Source organism: Bison bison, unplaced genomic scaffold (genome assembly GCF_000754665.1).
Source record: "Bison bison bison isolate TAMUID 2011002044 unplaced genomic scaffold, Bison_UMD1.0 scf7180017864234, whole genome shotgun sequence".
NCBI classification, from domain to species: Eukaryota; Metazoa; Chordata; class Mammalia; order Artiodactyla; family Bovidae; genus Bison; species Bison bison.
This window is the reverse complement of record NW_011494806.1, coordinates 204549-229278: the sequence shown is the minus strand read 5'-3', so window position 1 is coordinate 229278 and position 24730 is coordinate 204549. Positions and strand designations below refer to the sequence as shown.

Here is a 24730-nt window from a genome sequence, read left to right as displayed (position 1 = left end):
AGTGAAGTAAGCCAGAAAGAAAAACACCAATACAGTATACTAACGCATATATATGGAATTTAGAAAGATGGTAACAATAACCCTGTGTACGAGACAGCAAAAGAGACACTGATGTATAGAACAGTCTTTTGGACTCTGTGGGAGAGGGAGAGGGTGGAGAGATTTGGGAGAATAGCATTGAAACATGTATAATATCATGTATGAAATGAGTCTCCAGTCCAGGTTCGATGCACGATACTGGATGCTTGGGGCTGGTGCACTGGGACAACCCAGAGGGAGGGTATGGGGAGGGACGAGAGAGGAGGGTTCAGGATGGGGAACACAGGTATACCTGTGGTGGATTCATTTAGATATTTGGCAAAACTAATACAATATTGTAAAGTTTAAAAATAAAATAAAATTAAAAAACAAAACAAAACAAAAAAAGAGGTGGCAAGAATACAGAAGAATTATACGAAAAAGATCTTCACGACCCAGATAACCATGATGGTATGATCACTCACCTAGAGCCAGACATCCTGGAATGCAAAGTCAAGTGGGCCTTAAGAAGCATCACTATGAACAAAGCTAGTGGAGGTGACGAAATTCCAGTTGAGCTATTTCAAATCCTAAAAGATGATGCTGTGAAAGTGCTGCACTTAATATGCCAGCAAATCTGGAAAATTCAGCAGTGGCCACAGGACTGGAAAAGGTCAGTTTTCATTCAAATCCCAAAGAAAGGCAATGCCAAAGAATGTTCAAACTACTGCACAATTGCACTTGTCTCACAACTAGAGAGTTACCTCTGCTATTAAAGGAAAACCTGAGCAGTGAGGAAGACCCAGTCTAGCCAAAAATAAATAAGACATGTCCGTACTAAAAGTAATAATATGTAAGGGTATTTTTAGATGCGTTTAGATATTTATTTCAGCTTTGTTCATAGTGACAAAAACTCAAAACACTCTATAATATTCACAAAGATGAATGATTAAATTAGTTATGAAAATCATCCTGAGTAATATTGTACAGCTATTCAGAAAGAATGAGTTAGAACCATATGTACTGACCTGAGGGAATGAACATTATATTTTATAATGTGGACCAAAGGAAAGAGAGCTGTCATTCAACAGTTGGTTGCTCAAAGAAGTGAAGTGTTCGTTGTTCGGTCGTGTCTGACTCTTCAAGACCTCATGGACTGTAGCCCGCCAGGCTCCTCTGTCCATGGAATTCTCTGGCAAGAATACTGGAATGGGTTGCCATTTCCTTCTCCAGGAGACTTCCCAACCCAGGGATTGAACTTGGATATCCTATATTACAGACAGATTTTTTACCATCTGAGCCACCAGGGAAGCCTATAATGTGGAGGGAAGATAGCAAATTGTAGAAAAATGTATATAATAATGTATATAAAATATAAAAGTCACTAGAGGGAATTGCCTGGTTTCCCAGTGGTTAGAACTCTCCATTTTAGGGGGCATGGGTTCAATTCCCGGTTGGGGTACTAAGATCCTTTAAACTGTGAGGCCAAAATGGAGGGCAGAGGTCCTCTGGGGACAAAAAGAGAATCCTTTAGACGATATAATGACTGAAAATTTGTAAAAACTCAAGGAGAGAGGCATGAGCAAGAGAATAAGAAAGATAACCAATTACGATGTGTAGTCCCAGCATTCTTAACTGGCCATATGAGCAATATTTACACAGTCATAATGTAATATCCTTTTCATACTGTTCATGGGATCCTCAAGGCAAGAATACTGAAGTGGTTTGCCATTCCCTTCTCAGTGGACTGCATTTTGTCAGAACTCTCCACCATGACCCGTACGGTTTGGGTGGCCCTACACGGCGTGGCTCATAGTTGCATTGAGTTAGACAAGGCTGTGGTCCATGTGATCAGATTGGTTAGTTTTCTGGGACTGTGGTTTTCAGTCTGTCTGCCCTCTGATGGAGAAGGATTCCTGATGGGAGAGATTGACTGAGTGGGGAATTGGGTCTTATTCTGATGGGTGAGGCCATGCTCAGTAAATCTTCAGTCCAACTTTCTGTTGATGGGTGGGGCTGTGTTCCCTCCCTGTTATTAACCTGGGGCCAAACTATGGTGGAGGTAATGAAGATAATGATGACCTCCTTCAAAAGGTCCCAGCACACACTGCTACACTCAGTGCCCCCAACCCTGCAGCAGGCCATCTGGTCCCATTACTTCATGGCAAATAGATGGGGAAACAATGGAAACAGTGACAGACTTTATTTTTGGGGGCTCCAAAATCACTGCAGATGGTGACCGCAGCCATGAAATTAAAAGACGTTTGCTGCTTGGAAGAAAAGCTATGACCAACCTAGACAGCATATTGAAAAGCAGAGACATTACATTGCCAACAACGGTCTGTCTAGTCAAAGCTATGGTTTTTCCAGTAGTCATGTGTGGATGTGAGATTTGGACTATAAATAAAGCTGAGCACCGAAGACTTGATGTTTTTGAACAGTGGTGTTGGAGAACTCTTGAGAGTCCCTTGGTCAGCAAGGAGATAGAACCAGTCCATCCTAAAGGAAATCAGTCCTGAATATTCATTTCAAGGACTGATGCTGAAGCTGAAACTCCAATACTTTGGCCATCTGATGTGAAGAACTGACTCATTTGAAAAGACCCTGATGCTGGGAAAGATTGAAGGCGGGAGGAGAAGAGGATGACAGAGGGTGAGATGGTTGGATGGCATCACCGACTCAATGGATGTGAGTTTGAGTAAACTCTGGGAGTTGATGATGGACAGGGAGGCCTGGCATGCTGAAGTCCATGGGGTTGCAAAGAGTCAGACACAACTGAGCGACTGAACAGAGCTGAATGTAATACTCTTTAGGTAAATTGTTTTTAGTGGTTTTATATATTTGGAATTATCATAAAGAGAGTAATGAAGATATACTGGTGGTTATGGAATGGAATAAAAATATTATCAACTTTGACAATTAAAAAACACAGATGCTAGAAGTTTGGAGGTGAAGATAGAGAGATGGAGGGAAGGATGGGAGAGGTAATAAGTATTCTTTTATAAAATGAAGGGGCAAGATTTAATTATTTTTATTCACTAATTAGACAAACTTATTGAGCATTTGCTATGTTCTAAGCATTCTTCTTCCCATTAAAAATTCAGTGGTGAACAAAACAGATACAGATCTCTGCCTACTTACCAAGGTGGACAATAGAAGAGTTATAGTTGCAGCCATAGTTTATGTCAACAATGGATGGTAAATTGCTCCACAACACATTCCAAAATTGCAAAATTGGGCACATCCTGGGTGTGGCAGTCATGGAGATGTCACTGGGATCTCCTTTCAAGAAAGAAATAAGCTAGTATATACATCCCAGTGAGAAAATATACCTTTACCATTCAAGAGAGGGAAGATGACATTGAGGTTTCCACTTGGTATTATTTATTTCCAACTTTCCATATTGTCAGGTATTTTAATTCAGGTTCTCTAGGAAGCTGACTGTTATGAGTCAGAATAGCAGACCTAGAGGGATAAGGAAGCAAGGCTGGGTAGGAAGAGCGTCAGACTGCCATGCAGTTCTGAGAAAGTCTTAGGCAGCCCAATGAGAGCTGTGGGGCAGAGGCTGCTTAAAGTAGAGTTGGGCAGAAGCAGCTTGACCCTAGGTGGCCTCACTGCACTTTCACTGGCTGGGGACAGTGCCCTTCCAGTGCTGCAGTATCCCCAGAGATGCCACAGCTGGAGGCGGGTAACTATGCCTCTTGCAGATGATTTCTAGCAAATCACCCATTTTATCCAGTATGAAAATTGAGAAAGTTGAGAAGCTTTTAAGTACCTGGATAAGATGACCTCCAGGATTTTTGCCCTCTGGTATGTATACTCTCTCCCAGTTATTCAATCAAACAATCAAAATTTCTTCTAGATGTTGATGTGAAGGGAGTTTGCAGATGTAATTAAGGCTCCAAATGAGTTGATTTTAAAATAGGAAGATTATACCCTTTGGACCTGACTTAATCAGGTAAGCCTTCAGGCAATCAGGACTGCATTCTTCATGGAGAGAGAGAGAGAGACTCAAAGCATGAGAGGGATTCCAAGTGAGGGTGAGTCTCCATTGCTGGCCTTGAAGATGGAGAGGGCCATGTGGCAAGGAATTCAGGCTGGGGGCTGAGAATGCCCTAGAGGCTGAAAATGTCCTTCAGCTGACAGACAACAAGGAGACAGGGACCCAAGTCTTATAATTGCCATGAACTGAGTTCTGCTATAACCATGTGAGCTAGGATGACAACCAGGAACTCCACTCAGGAACTCCTTGATTTTAGCCCTGTGACATCCTAAGTAGAGAACCAAGTCCTTCTATGCTTGGATTTGTGACCTATAAAACCATGAGCTAATAAATGGGCTTTGTTTTAAGCTGCTAAAATTGAATTAAATCCAGACTTCCTACATAGTTTCCAAGGCTTTACATGAGCTGACCCTTGTGTAATCATGTACTCTGTCCCCCCAGGAACTACAGTTCAACAACATTTGCTTTCCTTTCAAACACGCCAAACTCTTTTCTATCCTGGAGGCTTGTACTAGCTTTCCCCTCAGTTTGGAAACCTTCTTCCTGAGATTTTCAGGGCTATGGCTTAAAAAACTTTTATTATGAGGATTTCCAAACACACATGACCAACCTAGATGGCATATTAAAAAGCAGAGACATTATTTTGCCAACAAAGGTCTGTCTAGTCAAAGTTATGATTTTTTCAGTAGTCGTGTATGGATGTGAGAGTTGGACTGTAAATAAAGCTGAGCGCTGAAGAACTGATGTTTTTGAACAGTGGTGTTGGAGAAGTCTTTTGAGAGTCCCTTGGAATGCAAGGAGATCAAACAGTCAATCCTGAAGGAAATCAGTCCTGAATATTCACTGGAAGGACTGATGCTGAAGCTGACACTCCAATACTTTGGCCACCTGATGCAAAGAACTGACTCATTGGAGAAGACCCTGATGCTGGGAAAGATTGAAGGCAGGAGGAGAAGGGGATGACAGAGGAAGAGATTGTTGGATGGCATCACTGACTTGATGGACTTGAGTTTGAGCAGGCTCCAGGAGTTGGTGATGGACAGGGAAGCCTGGTGTGCTGCAGTCCATGGAGTCGCAGAGTCGGACATGACTGAGTGACTGAACTGAAACACACATGAGTAAATAGAATGAATTCCTATCTTCAGCTAGCTTCAATGGACACATGGCCTTTCTCATCCGTATTCCTCCTCCCCTCTCCTCCTGCCCTTTCCTTAAGAGATTTTACATTTTATTTTTAATTGTAAAACACATATAAAATTTACTTCCATTTTTAAGTGTTTAGTTCAGTAGTGTTAAGTATATTTACCTTGTACAACCAGTCTCTAGAATTCCTTGCATCTTGCAAAACTGAAATTCTGTTAGCTCTCCATTCCCTCTACCTTCAGGCCCTGGCAACCACCATTCTACTTCTGTCTACATGAATTTGACTACTTTAGGGATCTCATATAAGAGGAATTTATATAGACTCATATAAGAGTCTTGTCACAGGCTTATTTTACTTAGCATAATGCCTTAAAGATTCATCCATGTTGTAACAGTTTTCATAATTTCCTTTTTTTTTAAAGGCTGAATATATTCCACTGTGTGTATGTATCACATTTTGCTTATCCAAACAAAATCTGTTCAGGGACACAAGGGTTGTTTTCACGTTTTGGTGATTGTGAATAATATTGTTATGAACATGGGTGTGCAAATATCTTTGAGGTTCTACTTTCAACTCGTTTAGGTATATACCCAGAAATGGGACCACTGGCTCGTATGGTAATTCTAGTTTTAATGTTTTTAGTAACTGCCAAACTGTTTTACAAAGTGACTGCCCCATTGTACAGTCCAATGTACAATGGCCTAGTAGCCTACAGTAACCTTAAACTGACTCTTGGCCCCTCCCATGACTACATACTCTAGATAGGAGCCCTCAGAGTCACAAGCAAATTGAAGTTCCTGGTATGACTCCCCCAACACCCTAATGATCGGTCTTGCCTCTAGCACTTTCTGCTTACATGCCCTTTAAATGAAAGAGAACCATATGTGCCTTCCCAAAACTCTGCCCTGTTTGTTTGAATTTATTAACCTGGCCTTAGCCTGGAACCTCAAACACTCTACACACCAACCTGAATAAAGGCATATGCCCTAGGTCGTATCGTTCCCTATCTGCATTCTGCCTTGCCCTCCCCATATGGCCCCTTGAGTCTTGCTGGGTACTGTCTCCAGGACCTGTGAGTAATAATAAACTTCTTTATTTCAAGCCCTGTGTGTTCTGTTGTTGAACCATGGTTTTTTATCTGGCACCTTGTGGTCCACTTAATAAGTGTTATTTTAACAAATTCATAACAGTGTCCAATCTACTTTTTAAACAAATGTTTGCTTCAGTATTAGTTCATGTTGATCAGTATTTTTGTTATACATTTACAGATCACTTTAATGTTATTTTGTTAATTGTTAAGACAACAGCTATGATAGCAATTGTGGTAAGCACCTGGGAAAACAGGAACAAGAGGTATAATAGCCTTGGGAAATTTCTTTAGTTCCTGAGCTATAGATTTAAGCTTATTTTTGTGATGCACAATTCAACCACTTTATTTGTTAATTATTTTGAAGGATTAAGATATTTCACAAATAATATTCTAATTTGAGGGAATTGACCTCAAAGGTATTTGTTTTCTGAACAGAATATTAGGAAATTGTGTGGATCAGCTTCATCTAATAGATAACAGTTAGTGTTCTGTCTCCTATATGATGTAGATGAATTTGTGAGTCCTCCGGAGATAAACATTAACATAGCCAAACTGTTGACTCTGTGCTATGACCAAGAGAGTTTGCTTTATATTGATAGATAGCATGATTTCATCAATGGATAAAAAGCTGCACAATAAGGCAGAAGCATAATAAGTTAAGGAGATGCTAAGTGATCGAAACCAGAGATACTGCGCACAGTTTGCCCACATTGCTTAGGCTCTAGCCAACTCCATGAAATCTTGTCAACCGCATGAATCTAATTTTGATATGGAATACTGATTTGGATAAATTATCCTGCTGCCCTAATTAATTGTCCTATTTTCTTTTAAAAGGAAATTTCATATTGAGCTTTATTTTTTGGTGTGGGGTAATAAGCAAATTTAGAAAACTCAGCAGTGGCCACAGGACTGGAAAAGGTCAGTTTTCATTCCAATCCCAAAGAAAGGCAATGCCAAAGAATGCTCAAACTACCGCACAATTGCACTCATCTCACACGCTAGTAAAGTAATGCTCAAAATTCTCCAAGCCAGGCTTCAGCAATACGTGAACCGTGAACTTCCTGATGTTCAAGCTGGTATTAGAAAAGGCAGAGGAACCAGAGATGAAATTGCCAACATCCGCTGGATCATTGAAAAAGCAAGAGTTCCAGAAAAACATCTATTTCTGCTTTATTGACTATGCCAAAGCCTTTGACTGTGTGGATCACAATAAACTGTGGAAAATTCTGAAAGAGATGGCAATACGAGACCACTTGACCTGCCTCTTGAGAAACCTATATGCAGGTCAGGAAGCAACAGTTAGAACTGGACATGGAACAACAGACTGGTTCCAAATAGGAAAAGGAGTACATCAAGGCTGTATATTGTCACCCTGTTTATTTAACTTCTATGCAGAGTACATCATGAGAAACGTTGGGCTGGAAGAAGCACAACTGGAATCAAGATTGCTGGGAGAAATATCAATAACCTCAGATATGCAGATGACACCACCCTTATGGCAGAAAGTGAAGAGGAACTAAAAAACCTCTTGATGAAAGTGAAAGAGGAGAGTGAAAAAGTTGACTTAAAGCTCAACATTCAGAAAACGAAGATCATGGCATCTGGTCCCATGACTTCATGGGAAATAGATGGGGAAACAGTGGAAACAGTGTCAGACTTTATTTTTGGGGGATCCAAAATCACTGCAGATGGTGACTGCAGCCATGAAATTAAAAGACGCTTACTCCTTGGAAGAAAAGTTATGACCAACCTAGATAGCATATTCAAAAGCAGAGACATTACTTTGCCAACAAAGTCCATCTAGTCAAGGCTATGGTTTTTCTTGTGGTCATGCATGGATGTGAGAGTTGGACTGTGAAGAAAGCTGAGCGCCAAATTGATGCTTTTGAACTGTGGTGTTGGAGAAGACTCTTGAGAATCCCTTGGACTGCAAGGAGATCCAACCAGTCCATTCTGAAGGAGATCAGCCCTGGGATTTCTTTGGAAGGAACGATGCTGAAGCTGAAACTCCAATACTTTCTCCACCTCATGCGAATAGTTAACTCATTGGAAAAGACTCTGATGCTGGGAGGGATTAGGAGCAGGAGGAGAAGGGGATGACAGAGGATGAGATGGCTGGATGGCATCACCAACTCGATGCACATGACTTTGGGTGAACTCTGGGAGTTGGTGATAGACAGGGAGGCCTGGCGTGCTTCGATTCATGGGGTCGCAAAGAGTCGGACACGACTGAGCGACTGAACTGAACTGAATTATTGAGTCATTTAGACAGACTTAATTGTATTCTCTTTTTTGGATTTTTACTTTGATTTGGATTATGAAAGTACCAGTTTAAGAGAAGGTTTATTTCTTCAGCAGGCAAGGAGGGCTAAATAGTTTAGTTCCTCTTCACATCCCATAGGGGCGTCAGGATGTCCTCAAAGTCAGGCCTGTAAAGATGCACAAGGCTCGAAATCTATAGCTTCTTTTTATTTTTTGGCGTCCATGTGTGGGATCTTAGTTCCCTGACCAGGGATCGAACCCACAGCCCCTGTTTAACTACCAGACCACCACGAAATCCCTATAGTTTTTTCCCTAGCACTAGCTCCTAAGATATATATACAGGTGGAACAGAACTGAAGAACATTCTCGTAACAAAAGAACTATGATTCATCTTGTGAGGGGGTAAGCAGTGTGCTTATGGGTCAAAAGGCCCATTGGATGCTTTCGGTATGCCAATCCTCTGGATGTCTGAATGTGCCAGGCTACCTTCTAATAGCCTTAGCCTCACTCCCCACTCTTGGAGCAGCTGAAGGTTGTTTATCTGAAAGAAAGACACTGAGGAACTGCTACAAAGTATTTTACTTTTAACTGTATTTAATCCTGTTGTACTGGTGTTATATGGCTACATACAAGAGAAAAAGGAAAAAAAAAACTCACTGAAATCTAAACATTAGAATAAATTGTAAATGTGAAGGGTCCTCCAGTGGGGGACCGATCCTTTCAAACCTCACTCTTAGTCCCTGGGTCACCTATCATTCTCTTCAGGGCCAGCTTCACCTCTTGGTTCCGCAGAGTGTAGATGAGGGGGTTGAGGAAAGGAGTGATGGCTGTGGGGAAGAGGGCAGCTGCCCCATCCAGGGGGCTGTTGGTTTCAGGCCTCAGGTAGATGAAGGCACACGGCACATAGTACACAGTTACCATGGTTACATGGGCTCCACAGGTTGAAAAGGCGCGGCGCCGCCCATCAGCTGTGCGGATTCTCAGGATGGCCTGAATAATCTGTATGTAGGAGAGGAGGATCAGCGAGAAGCAACTGGCAACTACCACCCCAATGTCCACAAAGGTCACAAGCTCATTGACTGATGTATCAGCACAGGCCAGTCTCAGAACTGCAGGGATGTCACAGAAGAAGTAATCTACCTGGTTGGGCCCACAGTAGGGCAGATGGAAGGTTAGGATGGCCTGGAGAGCCCCATGCATGGATCCTGCCGCCCAAGCTCCAGCCACAAGCAAGGTACTCAGCTTAGCATTCATGAGCATGGGGTAGTGCAGGGGCCGGCATATTGCCAGATACCGATCGTAGGCCATCAAGGTGTAGAGGAAGCACTGGGTGGAGCCCAGAAAGTGATAGAAATAGAGTTGAGCGACACAGCCACCATATGGGATAGGTTTGAAGCCTAAAGTGAAGTTCATCATGAGGCGAGGGACAATGATAGAGGAGATGCCCATGTCAATGATGGAGAGAATACCAAGGAAGATGTACATGGGACGGGCATGGAGCTGTGGGTCTACACAGACAGTGATTAGAATGAGAAGGTTTCCCAGCTGAGTCAGGATGTAGATCAGCAGGAAGAACCCAAAGAGAAATGTCCTTAGCTGAGGTGGGTAGGGAATTCCTGTCAGAATGAACTCAGTCAACAATGTGCTATTGATCCTTTCCATCCTCTGCAGAGATGTTACCTAGAGAATGGACAAAACAGGAGTTATCATGGAACTAAGAGAGAAGTGAGGAGGAATAAGAGAAAGAAATGATAGAAATGCAGCACAGTGGCAGAGAAGTTTCTCTCATGTGGAGAGATGACAAATAGGGAGAAGTTCTACGGCACTGGTTGGCCTGTTTTGTAAATAGTGTCTTTGGAGCACAGCCATGCTCATTTACTTACGTATTGTCTGTAGCTGCTTTGGTGCTATGATGACAGAGTTGAGTAGATGTGTTTGGACTGCAAAGCCTAAAGTATTTACTCTCTGGATCTTTACAGAAAGAGTTTGCTTGTCGGTGCTTGCATCTGGAACACTTAGGTCAAAGATTAAGGGTTAACTGAAAACAACACATGTGGGAAAGGATATTTGTTTTGTTAGATGGTCTGCCAGTTGAGAAACTTCCAGAAGCCGCGGGTTCATTCTTATCTCTTCCAGGACATAAACTTACATAGACTGGGGAGTATGCAAACAGGAAATGTCTCTTCCCTTTGTAGGAGAGACAATAGAATAGATTGATTAAATGGCTAGTTGAGTGTGACAGTGCTGGGTATTACACAAGTCTACTCTCTAAGTTGTTTTCAATTAAAGGAAAAGAACGCTTATGAGGCTGTAAGCATATGAGAAAAGGTGTGGTTGGTTCTTGGCCCTATGTATTTCAGTCTCCTTGTATATTATAATTTTGCTTTGGCATGTGGTAAAGGAAGAGAAGAGAGCAGGAAACAAGAGGCATGGCTGTAGTGAGACATCAGATTAAAGAAGAAGTGAGGATGACAAGCAAGAATGAGAGGAGCAGGCTGAGAGCACAATGGCTAGAACAGAGAAAATGATCCTCATTGTGGAAGAGTTATTTCAAGTTTTCAGTCCAACCCCTTGATTGGCATTTCCCCACTTGAAGAAAAGGGTTGGATTAATAAGTTTTAGTTTGCAGGGCAGGAATAGAAACACAGAATTTGAGGACAGATTTGTGGACACAGCAGGGGAAGGAAAGGGTGGGACGAATTGAGAGAGGAGCACTGAAACTTACACATTACCATATGTGAAATAGACAGCCAGTGGGAAGTTGCTTATAACACAGGGACCTCAACCTAGAGGGGTGGGATGGGGTAGGGGGTGGGAAGGAGTTTCAAGAGGGAGGGGACATATGTATATTTAAGACTGATTCCTGCTGTTGTATGGCAGAAACCAACACAACATTGTAAAGCAATTATCCTCTCGGTTCAGTTCAGTTCGGTTACTCAGTCGTGTCCGACTCTTTGAGACCCTATGAACCACAGCACACCAGGCCTCCCTGTCCATCATCAACTCCCAGAGTCCACCCAAACCCATGTCCATTGAGTCGGTGATGCCCTCTAATTAAAAAATTTTTTTAAATTAAAGGAAAACCTCTCCATAGTTGTATGATTCTCTTGTAATCTAAACTCATGGGTTGAGGTTAGGTGTCAAACAAATTGAAGTGAGGGACTTTTCTGACAGTCCAGTGGTTAATATTGCATTCCCAAGGCAGGGGGCATGGGTTCAATCCCTGGTCGAGGAATTAGGATCCTGCGTGCCTCATGGGGTAACCAAAAAAAAAAAGGAAGAAAGAAATGGAAATGAGTTGGTTGATTTTTATCTGGAGCAATAGAAAGGGAGTTTGATTAACAGGGATTGTCAGGAGCTCTCTGATTAACAGTCCCCTGACCTTCACACCTGTGCTCCAGTTCCTGTGAATACAAAGAGCTCAGAAGTGGCAACCCTTGAATAAGACATCATGGACAGAGAGTCCTGCTGCTGAAAGAAAACCCTGAAAGTGAATACAGTATTATAATGCATCTGGGTCATCAGTTTGCCTCTTGGTTTTGAGCATGTTTGATTGCTCCTCTGTGTTTTCATTTCCCTACTGAAGCTACTAAGATAGGGAGTGAAACTCAAGATCCAATTCTGACAATGACAAATAATGGGTAGTTATACTCAAAAATCTTTTCAATGAATGTTTGACCTAAACCTGTCATATCTATGCTCTGTCAAAGGTTAACCTTCATTATTTAACCTTCCTTTATAGAATTTAAGAAAAGAAGCAGGAAATCCTTCTACCCCATTTTTTCCAAGTGACTGGAATAGCAGTTGTGACTTTTTAAATATTTTAGTTGCAGGAAAGCAGTGAGGTTGAACTTCAAAAAGTCAACCACAGAACTCTTCTAGATGCAAAGGTTACAAGTATGCCCCCTCTTCCTAATTCCCAACTTCAGAAAGTGCAGAAAGTTTAAGTTACTAGTGACATCCTTGAAAAATTCACGACTGTGCCCAACGGTAGTCTTGGTTTGAATAAGCTTGGGCAGCTGCTCTGGTCTGGTTGTCATGGGATATTATAGTTTCCTGGCATATGACATCAACATTTTGATGTTAAACTCTCCAGATTTAGAAACCTGATTTGGTCAGGTCTTCTGAGAGGAATCAGGCATTGGGAAATCAGTTGATGCTATTCAAATGCTTGAGAGAATGACTTGTAAATCAAATAATAAGTTTGTTAGTTTATAACAGGAGATCTCACTCCCATGACTGAAATGGTTTACTTACCAATCAGAGTAACTACTTACTAATACCAAGGCCTCTGGAAACCAAGTTAGGAATCAAATGTACAGTATATTTCTAAGTTTTGAATCAGAGCAAGAAGAATTTGATGGAGCACACTTATCCTGCAATAGGTGTCCCTGAATTACACTTAGTAAATTACATAGTCCCTTTACTTAAGGGAATGCTTTAATCTTTTCTTCAGACACAACAGTTTTTTTTTTTTTTTTCTGGGCAGTAGTGAAGATATATCAAGAAAGTTTTACTCTAATTATTCTCTTCCTGAGTCTGTATCTCTTTTAGATTGCCTTTATTATTTCCAATGGCTCCCTTCTTTTCAACACATTTTCCTAACTTAGAGTTCCCTAGTCATTTTTTCATTTGTTTTCTATATCATTTTCCTGTTTGCATTAGGGACCATTATCTGTTCTCTGAATTATTCTCTAGGAACTGTTATTTCTTCGGGGATTTCCTGTAATAGGGAATTCCAGTCCACACATACTGTGATGATTCTTGTTTAACTGAACTAGAAAGAATCATATTTCCTAATCTTACTCTTAGATTTTAGGGCCATTTCAATGGGAGGGATGAGGGGAAGGGATGTAGCCTTGTTTGTAATAAATGTGATTTCATTCCAGTTGCAACTAAGCTTTGCTCTTTGATTCTTTAACACTTTTTCTTTTGCATTTAGTCACAAAGATTAATAGGAAAGCTTTCTTTTGCCTCTGGTATGTCATTACCTTCTTCCTTGTGCCACTGCCAGCTATCATAGGTCTCCAAGCATGAACTTGGTGTCCATTGGGTGAATACCCCTCTACTTATTCTGATTCATTAATATCCCAGATGGGGGTCCAAGATGCCTTAAAGTCTTTCAATAATATAATTGGAGAGAAAGAGAGAGATGAAGGATGGGAGAGAGAAAAAGGTGGGGAAGGGTAGGAGAAAGAGAGATTGAGAAAGAGAGGGAAAGGGGAGAGAGAGAGAAAGGGGAGAGAGCCAGAGAGACAGAGATAGAGAAAGAGACAGAGAGATGAATACAGTGCAAACAGAAAAAACATGGCACTGATGAAACCTCAGAGGATTAGGGTGGTATGAACTCAGAATAGTGATGGTATTTGATATCTCTGTGGTGTCCTCATGATGCTTTGAGACGTTAAATGACAAAGGATCCCCATAGTTGGATAGTGCTAAGTACTCCAAGCAAATTTTATACTTTTCAGTCTAGTACTCATTTCTACATTTTACTTTACATTCCTTCCCACAAATAAGCCAAAATATTTTAGTAAATCATGTTATTTAAGATTGCTAAATCATCAAGAGTTTAAAAATTCATTTGTAACATCAACCCTCAGTGTCCTGAAGCCAGAGACTTGTCTGTGATCTAAATAACAGTTTTAAGAGTTTGAAGGTTCATTCTATCAAAGATTCTAACCTGGTGTTACTGCTCTGTTTCTAAAACTAGATGTAGTAGAATTAAGTGCAAGTTCTAAAACTAAACAAGTCAAATTTTGTTAACCCGAATCTGTGAATCCATCTTCTTGTCCATCTTCTTTCATTGTCTGGCATTCTATTACACTGAGCAATTCTTTAAAAAGTAGACCATTCCCTGTGGGGGTTGGCAATATTTTCATTTCATAGAGATCTAAGCCGTGAAGATATTGATGCAATGTATTTTTGAATTGTGGCCTGGTTAAAATGCAGAGGGTCATCTAGTACAAACATGTTTGAAAAAAGTATAGGAATCATTAGGGACCACAAACTGATTATAAATCTATAATATCGATCATTTAAAAAATTGTTAGTGGCTGATTTGCCCAGAGGGTAGACTTCTTTTTAAATTAGGCAAAGGCACAAGCTTGACCCCATTTCAATAAATGAATTTTTCTTAATTCTGGTCCCAAATCACATATTTAAGTCCAGTCACCATGTCTCAAATGGCCACAAAGAAATGACCATTCAAAAATCCATCATTTTTTGAAAATCAACTCAAGGAAATTTTTTAGTCTATAAAAATCATTCCAAATACTTGGAAAACATATAATCTATTGTCATTTTCTGAATTTTACAATAAGACATATAAAACTGAAAATAATATAAAGAGGAATAACACTGGAATGAATATATACATATATTCAATGAGATGAGAAAATTTGAGTTATTGTCTGAGAAATGAAACTAAAATATAACACTTGTATGAGCAATGAATTTAAAATGTCTGTTTAAAATAGTCACTATCACAGAAATCAGATTATAGTTTTATTCAACATCCATCTTTCAGTCTTCAAATTTTAGGTAAAGTATCTATCTTACAGGTGGGAGAAGGGACTTGACAAGGACTAAAGAGCAAGGAGCAAAGATGGAACCACCAGAGAACTCCAAGATGCTCTTACCTTCTCTGGTTGGCACTGAGTGTAGGCAGTGAATGAGCTTCTGAAGGGTAACTTTGGAGAAAGACATAGCTAATAGAGGCTTGGGGAGACTTATCCTGATATAAAAAGGCTTATGTGGTAACTATAGTTAGACTTATGTGTGTGTGTGTGTGCACGCATGTTTAGTCACTAAGTCATGTTTGACTCTTTGGACACCATGGGTTGAGGTTGAAGCCTGCCAGGCTCCTCTGTCCATGGGATTTTCCAGGCAAGAATACTGGAATAGGTTGCCATTCCCTTCTCCAGGGGAGCTTCCTGACTCAGGGATCAAATCTGTGTCTTCTGCATTGGCAGGCAGATTCTGTACCACTGAGCCACCTGGGAATCCCACAGTTAAGACTTAACAGGCAGTAAAGAAAATTTCTAAAAGAGAAAAGAGAGATGAAAGAGAAGAATACTGACTAATGAAGCAAGGAAAGACAGTAAGAAGTAAAGTGACATAGATGGAGAAACCCCTTACACAGTGTTTGGACCAAGGATTTATCTATATCTGAAACTTACTTCGCAGTCATTTATATTTGGAAATAGCTTCTTCTTTTTTTTAGCACTTCAGTGATCAAGTCTTGTAGGTGACATTTAACTCTGGGAAATTGGATAGGACTAGGGCAGGTGCTATTTGGCGGAGAGAGAATCACCTTTACCTGGAGGTGTCAGCATCTACAGAAAATTATTTTTCAACCCGGAAGAAGAGATATAAATCTGTTCCGAGAGAGATTTCAATGGCTTTGGATCCAAGGTTCAGCAGAAGTTATTGTGAAGAACTTATGGTGGAAGACCCAATTAGTTAGTTCTGGCTGGATCAAAATGAAGGACCAAACTATCGAACTTGATTTATTATTTGCCTGGTAATATGTAGACATCCTCTTCCAGTCTCCATATAAACTTGGGGAAGAGTTGTTGCTCCCGCTGAAGGTAATTGCTGAAGTTGGTCTCTTGTGTCTGTTACTTCTTTTATTTTCCCCAGGGTTAATTAATCTGTGTGAGACCTCTGGCTTAGGGAATATTGTAATAGCACCCCTGTGATAAGACAAAACCAGTATCTATGGTTTGTTTCCTGGGGAACTCCCTTAGTTTCTAGCTTTTTCCTGTTTTTGTTTTTAAAAGCTTTTTCCAGCTTTGTAACATCAGGTGGAACAAAGGCAATGGGGCTTAACAGGGCTTGTTGATAACTTCACATCTGTGATTTCTTTTCTCTTCCAAAAACAAATTTGAAAAAAAGGAAGGAAAAACTAATGTAGTTGTTACAGGTCAAAAATGTTTTCATAGTGGTACATTCACATTTTATGAACTTATACTTCATAAACACTAAGGTGCTCAGATAAAACCACATAGAAGAAGCACAGAATCTCAGGGTTAGAGGAACATGAGAAGTCATCCAATCTAGTTGTTATTTCTAATACTTTGTCATACTCTCTGGGCAGTGGTTTTTTAGAAAATTTATGTATAATTGACATATAATGTTACATTAGTTTCAAAGTTATTCAATATTTATATAAATTAGGGGGCAATTACCATGTTGTCTATTTTCTATCTGTCATCTTTTAAAATTATTACAATATTTATTGGTTATATTCCCTATTCTGTGCTTTTCATCCCCATGACTTATTTATTTTATTAACTGGCTGTTCTATCCATTATCATGAGTGGGGTCTTGGAGACTCCACCTATCATTGTAGAACAGTGTATCTCTCCCTTCAGCTTTGTTAGGTTTGCTTCATATATTTTGATGATCTGTTATTAGGCATGTAAATGTTTATAACTGTTATATGTTCTTGCTGTACTGAAACTTTTATTGCTATGTGATGTCTTCCTTGTCTCTGGCATCTTTTGCCACCCTTTCACCTTCAACTTGTTTGTGTCTTTGTCTCTCAAGTGAGTCTCTTGCCCATAGCATATCGTTTGATAAAGTGTTTAATCTATTCTGTCAATTTCTGACTTTGACTTGACAGTTTAATCCACTTGTATAGAACAGCCAGAGAGAAGATAAGGAAATGGAGGACTCAGCACACTAAACCAACTAAATCTAACAGAGATACACAGAATATTCTCTAAAGAGGATATACGAATGGCCAAAAAGCACATGAAAATATGCTAAGCATCACTAATAATTAGAGAAATGAAAACCCAAACTACAGTGAGATATCACTTCACATTCATGAGGATGGCTACTATCAGAAAAACAGAAAACAGCAGGTGCTGGTCTGGATGTGGAGAAATAGGACCTCTTGTGTAGTGTTAGGTGGAAACGAAAAATAGTACAACCCTTGTGGAAAAAAGCATGGTGGTTCCTCAAGAAATTAAAAATACAATAACCATATGATCCATCAATTTCACTCCTGGCATATACCCCAAAGAACTGAGAGCAGAGTCTCAAAGAGTTATTTGAGGACCCATATTCAGAGTAGCATTATACACAATAGCTACAGTGTGGAAACAATTTCAGAGTCCATCAATGGAAATACAAATATGGCCTATACACACAACAGAATATTATTTTGCCTTAAAATTGAAGAAAGTTCCACAATATGCCACAGCATGGATGAACCTGGAAGACATTATACTAAATGAAATAAGCCAATCACAAAAAGACAAACACTGTATGAGGTATTTAGGAAAGTCAAAATCATAGAGACAGAACGTGTAAAGATGATCGCCAGGGACTTGTGGAAGGGGAGAATAGGAGTTATTGTTTGATGGGTGTTGAGTTTCCATTTTATAGAGTGAAAGGAGTTATGGACACGGGTGGTCATGATGGTTGCACAATGATGTGAATGTATTTCATACCACTGAACCATACACTTAAAAATTATTAAGATGGTAATGTTTATACAATATGTACCTCACTGAAGTAAAATAAAAAATCTCCCCTCAAATTGGCTTACTATGACCTCACACATCTAAATGGGTGAAAAAACTGTCAGCAAATGAAAGAACATATTTACTTGGTCCTTCATTTTCTGGAAGGAGTTATTGACACCTGCTCATATACTGCCCTGTATTTCTTGTTTCTCCAGATAAGAGCAGGACAGATCATAAAGGATAAATCAAGGTCATTTATATCACCCTGACCTGGTCAGAAGGACATTGCTTGATTAATTGACTGGCCCACTGAATGATGGAACAGGTGGACTCCAGATCTATGGCTATTGGGCATTATAGTAATTGGCCAAAAAGTTTTCTGGGTGCTTTGGATAATTTGAATGAAGTTCAAAAGACTTTCCCAGTGCTGTTTTAATTTTCAGTTAAAAATTATTGATTGAATAAAGTATTAATTAGGATGAGATGAAACCGCTAACAAAGTAACTCAGTAAGAAATCAGTGGATTAAAGAAGTTAGAGGTCTATTTTCCTTTCACTTAAAATTCTTAAGTGAACGCTCCAAGCTGGCAGGTGATTCATTTACACTTGGTTACAAGGTTCTGCTGATGAAGCTGGGTCCCTGTTGTATGCCAGTTTCAGCTCAGAGTAGGAAAAATCATGGAAAAGTTCCTGTGCCACGTTTGAGGGCCAGACCTGGAAGGATTATACATACACATAAACTCTTCTCTTACTCAGTTTGGGAGAACTCTGAAATATGACCATACTTGGAAGCCCTGCTCCATCTACAGTTATCTGGCTAGGGAAGAAGGAGAGACTGGATTCTGGTGGGCAGGTAGCTATCTCTACCACAGTGCCAGTTAGTAGATATTAGGGAAAAGGGGGCTGTGGCACAAACACTAGTGAAATGCCCTTTATCTTCTCCAAGGACTCCAACTTGAATACAACACACACCAGCCTGTGATTATTGTTTCAGGCTTCCCTGCTGGCTCAAAGAATCTGCCTGCAGTGCAGGAGACCCGGATTCGATCCCTGGGTTGGGAAGATTTCCTGGAGAAGGGAATGGCTACGCACTCCAGTATTCTTGCCTGGAAAATGCCATGGACAGAGGAACCTGATAAGTGCTATTATAAAATACAAAGGACTATGGGAATACAAGTCCTTGTATACAAGGAGGATATAAGTTTTCACTGGGAAAATCAGAGAAAGCTTCCTGTAGAAATAAAGGTCCTCCCCATCCTCCTATGCCTTGTAGGAAGCATAAGACATCAGTTTATCAATGTGGAGAGGGAAGAAAGGTATTTCTCACACAGGAATAAGTAAAAGCTCAGAAACAGGAAAGTACAGTCATCCCCAGTACCCGCAGGGGGTTGGTTCCAGGAGTCCCCCTATACTAAATCCCCTGATGCTCAAGTCCCTATATAAGATGGTGTAGTACTCTGAATATGATGGCATCCATAGCCACAGGTTTCACATTTTCAGATTCAATCAACTTTGGATGTGGAGGGCTAACTGGATAGGGAATGTTTAAGGAGTAGCAGGGAAATTAAGGAGAAGGCACTGGCACCCCACTCCAGTACTCTTGCCTGGAGAATCCCATGGACGGAGGAGCCTGGAAGGCTGTAGTCCATAGGGTCGCTGAGGGTCAGACACGACTGAGCGACTTCACTTTTACTTTTCACTTTCATGCATTGGAGAAGGGAATGGCAACCCACTCCAGTGTTCTTGCCTGGAGAATCCCAGGGACGGGGGAGCCTGGTGGGCTGCCGTCTATGGGGTCGCACAGAATCGGACACGACTGAAGCGACTTAGCAGCAGCAGCAGCAGCAGCAGGGAAATTAATGGGAGTAGGAGAGAAAGGGGAGGTGGAGGGACCTTGGGAGATGAGGTATATTGGGATCAGACTGCAGGGGACTAAATTCCAAGCTGAGGTCTGGCTTTATTTATATATGTTAGAGAGCTAGTGAATGTTTACAAGGAAAGAAATGATGTATTTAGTTCTACGTTTCAGAAAGTAGAACTTATTCTAGTGGTGTGGATGAAGATGAGGATGATAAGGAGAGAGACCACTTAGGAAGGCAGAGAGATATTCCTGAAGCAGAGCAAACAGAATTAAGTGAATTGCCGTATGGTGAAGAGGGGCTGGAAGGAAGGAGACAGTCTGTGCAGAGATTGCACCAAGTGCTTGGATAGATGGATTTGCCTTGAGATGAGCAAAACAATCCTCAATGCCCAGAGGCTTGGGAAACCAGGAGTGAAGAAAGGGGATGAAGAGTAGATGGGCAGCATTATGCTGGGTTTTCTCAAATTTGGCTTGTGTAATCCCCCTTTCTACATAGAGCATTTATTCCTCGTATTCAACCTTTGTTTGTAGACTGTGCTTTTCCCCAGAAAAGTGCAAAAAAGTGACGGATAATTTAATGAGATTAAATACAGCACTAGCAGGACTTCCCAGGTGCCTCAGTGGTAAAGAATCCACCTGCCAATGCAGGAGATGTGGGTTCCATGCCTGGACTGAGAAGATCCCCTGAAGGAGGAAATGGCAACTCACTCCAGTATTCTTGCGAGGAGAATCCCATGGATGGAGGAGCCTGATAGGCTAGGTATATTGAGTCACAAAGAGTCAGACACAACTGAGCATGTATGCAGCATAGCATTAGAAGCTTCTTCCTAATAGAATTACACTCTATTCAGCTTAAACCAAAACTACTTTTGAACAACTGCCACATACAGCAGTTGATGAAAAGAGCTGTAGCAATGATGATGTAGGTAGTCCCTGAGCCTCTAGTTACTTATTTTCACTCTCAGCCCCTCTACCTGAGGCTAGTCTCTTCAGAGCGGACTTCACTTCCTGGTTCCTCAGTGTGTAGATGAGGGGGTTCAGTAATGGAGTGACAACAGTGTAAAACACAGCCACTGCCCCATCCAGGGGACTCTTGGAGCCAGCCCGAAGGTAGATGAAAATACAGGGGACATAGTAGACTGTGACCACGGTTAGGTGGGAGCCACAGGTGGAGAAGGCTCGGCGCCGCCCATCAGCAGTGTGAATCTGCAGGATGGCATGGACTATGTTAGCATAGGAGAGCAGAATTAACATGAAGCAACTGGCGGCCACTACCCCAATGTCCACAAAAGTCACAAGCTCATTGACAGTGGTGTCTGCACAGGCCAGTCTCAATACTGCAGGGATGTCACAGAAAAAATAATCCACCTGGTTGGGCCCACAGTAGGGCAGGCGGAATGTCAGGGTGGCCTGGATGGACCCATGAACAGAGCCAGCCACCCAAACTCCAGCCACAAGGATGGTGCACAACCTCCCATTCATGAGCGTGGGGTAGCGCAGGGGCTGGCATATTGCCAGGTACCTGTCATAGGCCATCAAGGTGTAGAGGAAGCACTGAGTGCTGCCCAAGAAATGAAAAAAATACAGTTGAGCCACACAGCCACCAAATGGGATTCTCTTGCTGGCGGGAGTAAAATCCAATATTAGCCGAGGAACGATGACAGAGGAGAGCCACATGTCCAGGAATGAGAGCACGCCCAGGAGAATGTACATGGGGCGAGTGTGGAGCTTTGGGTCAGCCCACACAGTGAGCAAAATGAGGAGGTTGCCCAGCTGAGTCAGGATGTAAATGATGAAGAAGAGCAAGAAGAGGAGAATCCTCAGCCTCGGGGGGTGAGATAAGCCCAGGAGAATGAAATCTGTCACCACAGTGTCCAGGGATGTGTTGCTAGTCTTTCCCATGTTCTTCTGTAGTCTGCTAAGATGAATGATGCAGTCAGGCAAGGGAAATACAACACAGAGATGTGATGGGAGAATACTTTTGTCTGATGACCAGAGTCTAGGAGGTAAACAGAACACATCTACATTTTATATAAAAAGTATTTTTGGCGTGGCATTCAAGGGAGAGGCTGCTGGGCATGGAATGTAAGAAGGTGGCAATGAAAAAGCAAAGTCAGGGAGAAATGAGACCTTCCTACTAGATCAGGTAGGAAGTCATAGGATAAACTGTTGTCTTGGCTCCCCTTCACCCAGAGGCTCAATCACTTTGAGCCCTTTGCTAGCAATGTCTCTTTCACTTTGAAAGAAATCAGATTATCTCAAAGGATTGGCCTCTTTCTGGCATGTCTACAACGAACTGGGGTTTTGTGTGGGACATTTTGGGTTGGGACTCTTCCTGTCAAGAGGTGATACAAATCACTAGGACTGAAGGATGTGGAAGGACCCGTCACTGGGTCTTTTAACCTTGCTAATCTTTTGGACAAGACTCAGATCACAGCCCTTTCAGGCTGTGAGGCAGCATGAGCAGAGAGGTAAAGCAAGGACAGTGAACAGCTTTTGGATTCAGTCGGGAGGCAGAATCCATATTTTATCGCTCTGATTATCCTGTCAGTGTCTTTGTCCCGCGCATTAAAAAAAATCTTGCTTAAGAAAAGGTGCTTTAAGGAGAAATATTGTACGACATCTCTTATATGTGGAATCTAAAAAGAAATGATAGAAATGAACTTACAAAACAGAAAGAGACAGACTTAGAGAATGAACTTACGGTTGCTGGTGGGAATGATGGAAGAAGGGATAGTTAGGGAGTTTGGGATGGACATGTACACATTCCTATATTTAAAATGGATAACCAACATGGACCTACTGTATAGTATATGGAACTCTGCTCAATATTATATAGCAGTCTAAATGGGAGGGGAGTTTGGGGAAGAATGGATACAGGTATATGTATGACTGAATCCCTTTACTGTTCATCTGAAACTATCACAACATTGTTAATCGGCTGTACCACAATACAAAAGAAAAAGTCTTTCTTTTTCTTTTTTGTTTTTTAAAGGAAAGGTACTTGAAACGGAAGGCCTTCCAAACTTCAATTACGTTCAACCAGTGTACTCATCCCTGGGGGAAGAAGGGTTAGGGAACTCGTTCTGTGTTTGCTCTGTAATACTGAGTCTGTTGCATGATTTATGCTGCTTTCCTTTCTCCCCTAAATAGAGAAAATAAAAGATAAGTGCTAAAATGTTCAAAGAAGAAAGTTCCCAAATCTGGAGAGAGGCTCATTTAGTTCAGACTTGATACACTTATCATATGAACTCTGTGAGCAGAGGATGAAGTAAGGAAAAAAGATAAGGAAAAGAGACAACCTAAATATGATTTTTGATAAAGTTGTGAAACTTTTGTGATTTCTAAACTATGTCTTTGCTCCTCTTGTGAACTGACCTGACTTTAGAAATGCTTTCCGGTTTGAACTCACATGAATACAGCACCAAAATCTTGGTGGAGGCTGGCCTTTCTTGGGTACAATGGCCCTGCAGGTGAGAACAGCCTCCTCCAGAGCATCTTCTGGGCTTGTGGTGATGGCTCACTGGATCTTTGCTTTGGAACGGAATTGACACACTGACTCTACTAATTATCTGTGAGACCTTCTGCCCTTGGAGGCTCTTTGTAGATTGTGATTTCTCTACTTAAATGTCTTGGATTTTATGTTGGTTAAATTATTAGCTGGATCTCTTTTGACAGGTATTTTTTTTTTTTTTTTTTAGCAAAACACTGTCAAGAGATTTATAGAAAATTATTTACCTCTTGGGAATTCTAACCAAAACATTTCCCTCAAGAGAACTGCAGTCCCCTGATCCTCATTATTATTATTATTATTTTTTTTGCTGTGACAGCAAGCAGAAATCATTTCTACATTGTGTAGAAAGTGAACTATGAGAACAACACTATCTGTTGGATGAAAGACATAATCTCTCATTTCTGTGATCCTTTTTTTTTTTGAAGTATTGTTGGACCACGCATTCACCCACTTTCTACTCGAAAAATGCATTGAAAATGCACTTAATTTTCAATGGTTGAACTAATCTTCGTTACATGGCTTCCAACATATTTGTTATCCATTGACTGTTGGACAAGTCTGCTGGTATACAAGAGGGTGGATTCAGCTGTAAGTGAGGAATTAATACATACTCATGAAAGCCAAGGAAAGTCTGACTTTCCCATGGGCCCAGAGTAGCTTCAACATTCTTGATTCCACAGGCCTTCCATGAGGGGAGATGATGCTGACTTTGCATGACAAAAATGAGCAATAAAGATTCAAAATCCCAGTCAGACAACAGGTTGCAAAACAGGACTGTGTCCACAGCAAAGCTCAATAAATAGTTTTTTTTTTCTTCAAAATGTATTGATTTTAACTATAGTGAATTCTCCAATATGTATCAACACTGATTTAAACAAGTTAAAAAAGAATAGCTTTATTGAAGTTAATACAAATGTTGTAGAGTTCACCCTTTCAATCTGTACAATTCCGTTGTTCTTGGTATATTTACAAAGTCGTGGATTGATCACTTCTGTCTAACTCTGGAATAACTTCATTTGTCCCAAAACCCTCTTCCACCCCACTCCTGGTGAACGCTAATCTGCTTTCTGTTTCTATGGATTTTCCCATTCTGAACATTTCATATAAGTGAAGTCATGTAATATGTGGCCTTTTGTGCCTGGTCACTTTGACTTGGCACAGCATTTTCAAGTTCCATCCATGTAGTTGTATGTATCGGAACTCCATTCCTTTTTCTGGCTGATTGCTATTCCATCTTATAGCTATACCACATTTTGTTTATCTTTTTATTAGTTGAGGGACATTTTATTTGGTTACATATTTAGGATGTTTTAGTGCTGCTATGAACACTCATGTACAAGTTTTTCTTTTGTGTTTGTAA

At 40.9% G+C, this 24730-nt stretch overlaps 2 protein-coding genes across 2 annotated transcripts; both read right to left on the bottom strand.

Annotated features, from left to right (window-relative positions):
- Window positions 1–9097: 9097 nt before the first annotated feature.
- On the bottom strand, window positions 9098–21758 carry LOC104993132 (olfactory receptor 10G2). Its single transcript, XM_010846248.1, has 2 exons — window positions 20831–21758; window positions 9098–9516 (listed from the first exon to the last, which is right to left on the bottom strand). The coding sequence occupies exons 1-2, from the start codon at window positions 21756–21758 to the stop codon at window positions 9482–9484; spliced, it is 963 nt and encodes a 320-aa protein (XP_010844550.1). The 3' UTR covers window positions 9098–9481.
- LOC104993131 (olfactory receptor 10G3) lies at window positions 9238–10179 on the bottom strand. Its single transcript, XM_010846247.1, has one exon. It carries the CDS (start codon window positions 10177–10179, stop codon window positions 9238–9240), a length of 942 nt encoding a protein of 313 aa, XP_010844549.1.
- Window positions 21759–24730: the final 2972 nt, after the last annotated feature.